We start from the raw sequence: 10,301 nt of genomic DNA, 5'->3' as shown, positions 1-10,301 counted from the left end.
AATGAGATTCAACGTGTGACTAACACATCTATGATGTGGTGGAAAAATGATAAATTTTGCAGCATTTGTATCTTCTTTGTCAGCCGTCATTAATAAATCATTTAGATTATGAAATTCCATGGCTTCAGAATCCTCATCTTCATTTTCATCTTTTTCAAAAACTCTGAACACTTTATAAATTTTGCTTTGAAATTAAAATATTTTAATATAAAAATATATTTGCAATATAGAAAAAACTTTATAAAGTATTATAAAACTTGTAGTGTGTGTGTGTTATACATTTATATAACTTTAAATTACCGAAAAGCCTTAACAAAATTTGATCTGTTATCGGTTGTCATGCAGCATATCTTATTTTGAATATGATACTGTAAAAATACTGAATGAATTGCTTTAGCTAAAGTATCATATGTATGTTTCTCTTTCATTCTGCAGCCAGTGCAGCTAATTCTCTACTTAAATTTTCGGGATTAATCCAATGGACTGTTACTCCTAAAAAACTTCTAAAAAACAAAAAAATTTATATTCCTCTCTAACATTAACAAAGTATTAAAGGATAAGAAACATATTTAATACATAAAAAACAAAAATTAACAGTTAATAAAAAAGTTTGAATAATCTTTTCGCATTGTTCCACAGATCCGCTGTAGTTGCAACTATTTCAATTTGAGCCAATTTGTTTTCACGAGCTGTTTTTATTTCAAGATATATTTGATCAAGTTTTGTTTTTAAAGTTTTTCTGCTCATTATTCAAATAGACGAAGTCATTTAAATTCTAACTAAATTGATAAATGCTAGATGTCTATAATTGACAGAAGCTGAACATTTTCAATAACAAAACGTAGTATACCATCATCAACCATTTTCTGAGTAACTACATCATTTCCAGAACCTCATCTTTCTAAACTGTGTTGTATTCTTTTAACTGGATTTTTTTTATTATCTTTGTCACGTCTTTTAGTTGCCAATTCTGCTTTTACTTTTTCTACTGTTTTAATTTATATGGATGTGTTGCCTATTAGTTCAATATATATAGAAGTATTAATATTAAATAATAAAATAAGTTTAATTAATAAAAGAAAACTTTTAAAAAGAAAAAAATAATAAATATATTTAAGAAAAAAATTAATTATTATAAAAATGACGATAACTATTATCGTCGCTATCATCGTCTGCTGGACTTCTTATTACGTAATGAGTGTTTAATAAATAATGATGACTTTCGATTTATCTTTTACTGGAACGATCTATCGTCAGCTCGAGAAATCGACAAGCGCATTCAGAGGGCTCTCTTCTTTTTCGCGTGCACCAATTCGAGTATAAATCCATCGTCTACGGCATTTTCACCTTACGACAGAGAAACAAAGTAAGTGTATCTTTATTGCGTCTATATGTGATAATTGTATCAAGTCATAAATTAAAGCTTCTCCAATTTTTTCTTTTTTTTTCTTGTACCTCGTTATGTAAAGTAATGAATATTACTTTAGAAACGTGTGTGTGTGTGTGTGTGCAGCAAAACACATTTTTTTTCTCTCTGTACAAGTCCGTAACTCACACCGATAGAAAGTCGTACATGTGAGACATTTAAATGTTCAATATATGCATGTACACATGCGAATCTATCTCGCAGCCAGGATTTAAAAAATTGTACATTTGATTGTATTCTTGCAAATTTGAAGCGTGAAATAGAAGATTATTCGAATAAGATGTAATTCTATTAACGATGACCCCATTAACCCGATTATCTGCGTTTTATGTTGTTGTTAATCCACGTGATCTTTGTTTATATAAATTGCAACATTATAACTTATAACACATGATACACATATTCTCATAGGTGGAAAAACTGGTCTACAATATCGCTCCTATCAATAACAATTTTATGTCACGTACATGTTAATTTGTCACATAGGATAATATTAAATCTTTGCGTAGTTATACATTTTTGCGTTTCTTTTCATTTCCTTATTCTTCGCTGACGTGCGTTCATTTAACAAGCTGCCTGTTGTGCGTACTTTCAGACAAAGCTTCAGTCCCATCTTCTTCTGAGGCCGATCAACACGAACATGGAATTTCCAGTCGTTGCGTATGCTAGAGATTCAATTTATAACGTTTTTGTAATACCGATTCTCTTTACCGCTCCAATTTCATGTAACAGACGTTCATCGCATGATCCTGCTCGTGGTAAATATATTTTTGTATTTCTCAATATTGCTTTGTTTACTACTTAATAAGTATTTCTTATTCTCTCATCAATGCATTCACGTATTTATATGCATGAGACTGACATAAAACAATGTTAAAAAATTGTCGGAAGAAATCGAACTTGGATCTTTCGACATTTTCGAATACTTCATGGAAATCTTTTATTTTAGGCGCCGACGTGTAAACAGCTACTATTGAGACCCGAATCACGCCGCTGTCTCTTTCTCGACTGAACATGAATGCGACGTTCACCAGATCGAACAAATGCGTTTAGACGAATGAAGAATCGACAAATGTCGTCACTCTTCGTATTTCGCAATTTTCTGCGAAATACTCAAGTTACTGCACAATACACTACATACCGAAAACCTTCGTAAATAGCGTCCAAACGCCAATGCAAATCTGTGCAGCGTCGTGTAATACACAGAACTCTCAAAAAGTTCCTTATTCCGTTCGGATATTTTACACGCTCCGTATTCTAACTTTTTTTTCACGTCTTTTTACAGGCGGATAGGTCAATAAAGGACTTCAGAACTTGGAAGAAACATTTATAATTACAAATATTTTATTATGAACATGTTATTGTTTAATTTCGAACAGTTTTACATATTTTTACACATTTCTGTATAGCTTTCTATTGAACGCGCACGCGTGTACGCCATAAGATGAAGATCTCAAAAATGGCCTGAACAGAAAAATATAAAAGTCACTAATAATTCAAAAATCACGGTGTTAAACAGCAACGATAAAAGTAACTGTGATCGATCGAGTTAATCCAGATGAAGGAAGAAAATCCTGACAAATTCTCGGTTCACGCACAGCAAAGAAAAGATATTTTCTTTACACTACGCGCTCGTTCATTTTTGGATGTATTTTCGATGTTAGTGCTATATCTACAAATTATAAACTTTCAATTTATGATAAAAAAGTAATTCAAAAAATGGATAAAAACATTTTCTCCGCGCCGGCAAAACCTCTGATATAAACTTTTTTAATCATCTGTTTTGAAACTTGGCACAAAATAACTACAAATACTTTAAATTTATGAAATAAAAAATTAAAACGTAATAAATTGAAAATTGATTTAATACAACAAAAACTTTTATTTCTATAAAACTTGGTTTAGAAGTTAAATAATACTACAAATTACAAAATGTGTGATATCTCTAGAAACTTACCTTTTCAAAAAACAGGTAAGAACAAACGCCAAGTAAACGCACAACACATATTGTATTTAAATAAATAAGGTAAAAATTGATTTAGTACTACAAAAAATTTTTTTCTCTCTAACACCTGTTTAACAAAATACAAAAAAGGTTTTGGTATAAAACCTGGTACAAAATATTATATTACTACAAAAATTTGTTTTTTTTCTTAACTTTACCTCATTTCGAACGTTAATCGTCGCATATCTTTAAAAGAAATCAGAAGCACAAACAAACCAAAACGCAAGAATATATTTTTTTTAATTTATTGTTCTGAAACAATTGAGCCCAAAAAAAACACAAAAGTGTTCGGTTCAGTCGTTACTGAAAAAAGTATCCGCAAAAATCTCAATCTTTCTCATATTACCTAAATTTCGCGTATAAGAAGCACAGAAGCTCGCGCAGTTCGTGCGCCACTTCGTTGTGCGTCAACTTGGCGCAAGGCACTATATCGTGCTTCTTGATATGATCATATAAGATTTTATATAAGTCAGATGTGATTTCATGTGATCGTGTAATCTCAAATTCGAAATTTGACGCGATCTGATTTTATATGATCGTATATAAATATAGAAAATTGTGTATGATAATATAAAATTAAATCCGAACTTTTGCGCGATTTGATTATCACTTACATATAATCGTATATGATCATAATATCCATTTTTTCTCAAAAAGTCATAATTTACATAACTTTTAGTATTGGTTTTACATATTCAAATAATTTTAGCACTATAAAAATCTATTTAGTGAAAAATATTCTTACAAGCACGTACATTTTATTTTTGGTTTCATTGCGCTGTGACACTTGTCGAATCTGAAGTTAATAATAATTATTGTATACCGCGCGCCGATGCGTAATCAACAAGTTATGAATACCGAACGAGCCCAAAAAAGTGAGCATGCACGAGTCGTCCGAAAGGACACAATAATCAACATTGCCTTTACCGTGAAACGGAAAGTCAATCGCGATCGACCAATCACAAAGAGTCACCTATGTTTTATTTAACCAAGAAGATAAAATTTTAAGAGAATAAAACAAAACTCTACATTATAGCCAAAAGAGTGTGTTTGTAAGACATTTTGACAAAGATTCCGTGTGTAGTTTATTCCGTCGCATTTTCTTACCAACAAATCTTTTAAATCTACACGGGAGTACCAATATTTCTCATCGAAAAATAAACAAAGATAACGCTCGCGAGCGTTGCGAACGAAACGTGGAACTTCCCCATCGTGGTGTGTATTCATTATTTCACAGAAAGGACTGCTCTTTAGTTATCCAGAATTTCTCGAAGAGGCGAGAACGCACAAATACGATCACGAGATACGCTTTTGATCTTGTTGTTTGATTACCAGTTTGCACTTTTTTTGCAAGATTTATACTTCAATGCATTGAATATAACCATACAGAAAATGGTAAGTCATTAAGCTATTTTTTGTAGAATTAAAATTGCTACTTATATTTTAAAGAAAGCTATAAATTTTGTATTTAACGAAACACAAAACAAAACATAGAAAATGAAATAACATAGCCCTAGTATGTCAACAAAACGTATGAAACTGTTAATGATTAAGTGGTTCAAACAGCTTAAAGATAAATGTAATAGATAAAATACGAAAAAAAGAGAGAAAAAGAGAAAAAAATAACTTCAAAGCCTGCAGTCCACAGGTGGTAGTAAATAAACAAAACATTTGTGCTTCTAAATAAACGATTTGAACTTTTCGATCAATTTTATTTTTGTAATCATCATCACCCAATTCTACAATGTGCAAAGTAAGAAATATATAAGCTTTTTTTGTTTAAATCTACAAACGTTTAAAAGAAACATGAGAAAAATACGCATACAAATATATTAAAAATATTAAAACATAAACAAAATGAAGCAAAGTCACCTTTACAAAATAAAGATAGAAGTAATCACAAAAAATATGATATGATACAATTATAGAAATGTGTAAGGTACATTACAATCTCAAAAGACACTGATTACATGTAAACAGCCATGTCAAGAAAAGTCACACAAGCAACACAAACATGAGTATGCAAAAACAAACGAATGAAAGCTTTCTTTCACCAACCATCACCGATAGACTAGAGACTTCGAAATCTTTAGTTTATCTATATAGTTAATGTAAATTAAAACTAAGAATATAATTAAAAATTTTTGAATTAAAAAATTTTAATTTAAATCACTCTTTAGCATATAGAAAAAATAGTAATTTAATTAAATCTTTAGCATATAAGAATTGGTATATAGTAATGGTTATTAGCATATAATAATTGGTATATATTGATATAGACGATGTAGTACGATTTTTTCTTCAGTGTTGTAATATTCACCTTATCTCATTTAAAATGCATTACAAAAAAATTAAACAGTTCTCTCGAAATTGATTTTATTAGGTGAATATAGAATTTGTCGAAAACACAATCTATACTCTTGGCCTTAATTATGTATGTCAAATAAAACATACAACAATAACAAATAATTTCGTGTGTGTGATAGAAAGAAAGACGCTGTAGAATATCTCTTGATAAACACACTCCTTTATGCTTAAGTAATATTTTATGAACTCTAAAAATTGATATTAAAAACCATACGCAAAAAAAAAGATACACAATTACATACAATCATGTTTGATATTTATGTATTTAAAACAGCAACCAGTAATTCTTTTTTATATAATACTTTTTGTGTTGTAGTTGTGATTTTAATAACATGTGTATTTCTTGATTCAAATAACTTTATAAGATAATTGTACAAAATTATTTTATAGATACTAACTACACAGATGATTACAGTTCTCGGAACTATATGCCTCTTATGTGTCAAAGGAATTACTTCTTTTGCTGATGTACATTTTTCTCTGGACTGCATAGAACCGATGGAATATATTCTGAATATTTCTGCGGAAGTACAAAAAAATTCTCTTATTGTTGATTCTCTTGTTAAACTGAACGTTCAGTGTCCACTGCAAAACATAAAAGTTGATTTCGGACGTTACTGTGAACAACCGAAAATTAACATCATGACTAATGTTTTTTCTAATTATCCATCTGTATTTTGGGAAACAAAAGTTTTGCCATTTTTTTCGGACGATCAATTCAAAACCTTGAACATCAGCTTCATTAACCATAATAGGGAACTCTTTAGAATACAACAACAAATAGTAAATGTAGAACGTGGACTGTGGATATCTGCAAAATATAATTGCAGTTTAGATAAAGTTATGAGAATTTATCCATTTATTGATGAAACTAAAATAGAAAAGTAAGAGTGCATTAAATACTAATGCAGAAATTAATTCTTCTTTTGTACTGTTGCAATAGGAGTTATAAAGTTCTTAAGGAACCAATTACTAAGAACAACGTTTTACATTATATAGATATTTGATATTACCGCGTATTCCTGCTGAATGGATATTCCCATGGTGGAAAAATTTCGCAACTAAAGCCACATTTACTATTCGAATCAAGCATACCAGTAGTGAAACAGCTCTTTCAAATATACGTAATAACTCAGTGGAAAAATCTCAAGTTTATACATATACTTCATTCCGTACACCTTCAATATCCACTCGTGCCGTAGCAACAGTAGTCGTACCTTCTGAATGTACCAACTTTACCTTCATGTCAGATACACTTACCATGCACAGCAGATTCCAAGTGGAAAACGACATTTCATACGCACGACGTCTTATAAGTCATATTACGATTTTTATCAGACTCAAGAAAAGGGACGTTACACCACTCTCACACGTGCAGTATATAGCACTTTCAACAAACTACAGCTACGAAACTATAGTAACTACTGGACTTGTCCTTTTTAGGTAAGATATATTACTCAAAAAATTAGTTTACACCAAATATATCTACATGCTGTGAACGACAGAAGTGCATTAAAGACACTACTATTTATAGAGACGCTGATATTGCATACAATAAAGAACGTGATTCGTTTAGAAAAAAAATAGAAGTAACATGTTTGGTTGCACGCAGTGTGATACAAGAAGCGTTCAGTAATTGGTTAATTACACCTAAACAGTCTGATTCTTGGTTTATCGAAGGAATTTTGACATTTTACGGAGTTTATCTAGTCGATCAGGTAATACTTGCATTTGTAAATCTGTAGCTTTTACACCCCGAGAGAAAATAAAATATCATGTAATCACATGTAGGTTTATATGTAAATTAGATGTAATTTTGTATGATCGTATAATCTTTTTTCTAAGTCAAATATGATTTCGTGCGATCGCGTAATATCAGATCCAAAATGTGGCGCGGATCTGATTTTATATGATCATATAAATACACAAAGTATGTACGATAGTAGGGGAGACCGGAACACAAAGTAACATCCAAAATAGATTGTAAAAAAAAAAAAATGGACGCAATATTATGTAATATTATGTACATTATATAATAGTCACATCCTTTAGCTTTAAGAAAAAACAAATATTATTCTTATATATCTTTACACAAAAGAGTATTTTAATGTTAAGTACGATCGCGCAAATTTGTCAACCTGCCCCATACCCAGGGTTAATTGTCACATGTCTTTTATACAGAGAAACAATAAGATAAAATTTTTGTTTTTTATTTTATTAAATTTATTGAGAGTACATAACATTATACATTAAGTATAAAGTATTTATACAATATTAATAATCATATATATATAAAAAAACAAGTTTAAATGATTTCACAATACTAAATCAGTTAAAAACTATAAAACATAACTAGTAATCTAATCTTTAATAAAAAAAAACAATGACAGGTACTGAAAAAGTTATAACGACGCATAACAATCACTGCGATTACTTTTTCGCGCATGTTCACCGTGTGACAACTTATCCCGTCTCAATTTGAGTCAACTTATCCCAAACGTTCATTTAAAATAAAAGATATTATATTTATAAACTGCGATGCAATGACGATTAAATAAATATAGGAAAACTTATTTAAAACTACCATATTTCCTATACATAAGATAAAATTGCAATTAGAAATTTTAAAACCAATGAAATTACTAAAGAATCGAGATCAGAAAAATCTACTTGCCATATCTAGTTTTACAAAAGTGCTCGTAAATATCATATATAATGGTTTTAAGAAAAGTTCTTTCGTACACGTTACTACTAACACAACTAGTAGCAACTTACAATAAAAAGAAGAATATTTTCCAAGATTTAGTAAGCAAGATAATAGCAGTTTGACAACTAACCCCGTGTCACAACTAGCCCCGGTCTCCCCTGCATGATTGCTTATATTTATATATGATCATATAAAATCAGATCGCGCCAAACTTCGGATCTCAGTTTACACGTTTACATAAAATCATATCCTTAACTTATGTAAAATCATATTTAACTTATATAAATGTTCACACGATCGTACAAGATTGTATCCGATTCACATATAATCCTATATGATCATAATTTTCACATAGATATTTAATGCAAATCGAGAGAGAAGAATAATAGTATGTAGTATGTAGTGATTTCAGACATTTTGGTAAAAGATGTTATTGTCACATTGCTTTTGTAATGTTTATATTATACACAAAACTTCTTAAATATACTAGAAGGATTTCTATACTTGATATCCAAAATTTTGCACTACAACTTTGTATTATTAAGTTCACCTAAAAAGAAACAACGAAGCTAAAATAAACATATGCGTAATCATATAAACTTTTGGTAGATTTACAGTGAAACTTTACTGATGTCGATTGTGGTTCAGACACGACGAATGGTTTTTGAATATACACAAGCATTTATTGAATATGATTTACCACTACAAGAAAATCGACTTTTTCACAACGTAACTTTTAGTAAAATGTGGAGAGAAAAAAGTAAGGAAAAACGATATTTACAACTTTTAATTGTGTGCTTAAAAATTTGCGTAACAATATAAAACCTACGTTTATATATCTCATAGATATACGAAGAATAAAAATATACATTATAATGTTTGCGAATACATCATCAAATTATAAATTAGAGTCATCCAGTTTTCATTGTATGCATTTATCAACAATTATTTACAAAGTCTTTTCATTATAAGTGAATAACGTTCACACATTGGGAATTATGTTTTAGCATTCAATATTTTCTATATGATAAATAGCTTATTCCGTAATCAAGATGTAGTATACAACTTTATTTTTGAGAACGCGATAAAGTTATATAACACGTAAGTATTATAAATTTATATAAAGCAATGATTAAAGAGAGAAAGTATGGGTTTAAGCATGAATTTATACGTAAGATATACAAATCTTCAAATATTTATTACGTTTAACAGAATTAAAACCAATATAGTTTTTTTTTGCTATCTGTTGTAATTTATAGTAGTACATCAAGTGAGACATATAATGTTCAGTCTATTCTCCAGAATGTATGGAGCAATTTAATGTTTGTGCCGACCATAATTGAAAACATCCGATTAAAGAATAAAGATATAAAAAATGTGATAACTACATGGATAACACAAACTGGGTATCCCCTGGTACAAGTAAACCGGAACACTGATGAACAATCTCTAGAAATTATAGTTCAAGATTGTGTTGCAGTTGAACAAAAGTTTCTGTGTGCATATAAATGGTGGATACCTGTAACCTATGTAACAATATCAAAGAATGTGTCTACTACTAAGCATTATAAATATATAGAACCAAACGGAATAAATATCTTTGTCCCGTATATTAAAGAAGATGATTTTATCATAATCACAGGACACAATGGTAATACAATAAAAAAAACTTTGTTATATTCTATGTATTCTGTAAATAGTATATTTACTGTTTTCACTAATTTTTTTAGTTTACCTAATTTTCTCTATTGTTTTCGTTTTCGATGTATTTGTTTATCTTATATAAATATTTATTT

The 10,301-nt window shown here is 29.6% G+C and overlaps 1 protein-coding gene across 1 annotated transcript; it reads left to right on the top strand.

The window, feature by feature from the left end:
* Window positions 1–7,041: 7,041 nt before the first annotated feature.
* Window positions 7,042–10,156, top strand: LOC109860333 (aminopeptidase N-like; the record flags this gene model as incomplete). The annotated part of the gene is made up of 5 exons (XM_020439344.1): window positions 7,042–7,241; window positions 7,333–7,516; window positions 9,115–9,265; window positions 9,513–9,606; window positions 9,765–10,156. Coding segments are annotated over exons 1-5 (1,021 nt in total), but the record flags the coding sequence as incomplete, so codon positions are not given.
* Between the last annotated feature and the right edge of the window lie 145 nt (window positions 10,157–10,301).

Source organism: Pseudomyrmex gracilis, unplaced genomic scaffold (assembly GCF_002006095.1).
Source record: "Pseudomyrmex gracilis isolate BER0280 unplaced genomic scaffold, ASM200609v1 scaffold_368, whole genome shotgun sequence".
NCBI classification, from domain to species: domain Eukaryota; kingdom Metazoa; phylum Arthropoda; class Insecta; order Hymenoptera; family Formicidae; genus Pseudomyrmex; species Pseudomyrmex gracilis.
This window is presented reverse-complemented; position numbering and strand designations above follow the sequence as displayed.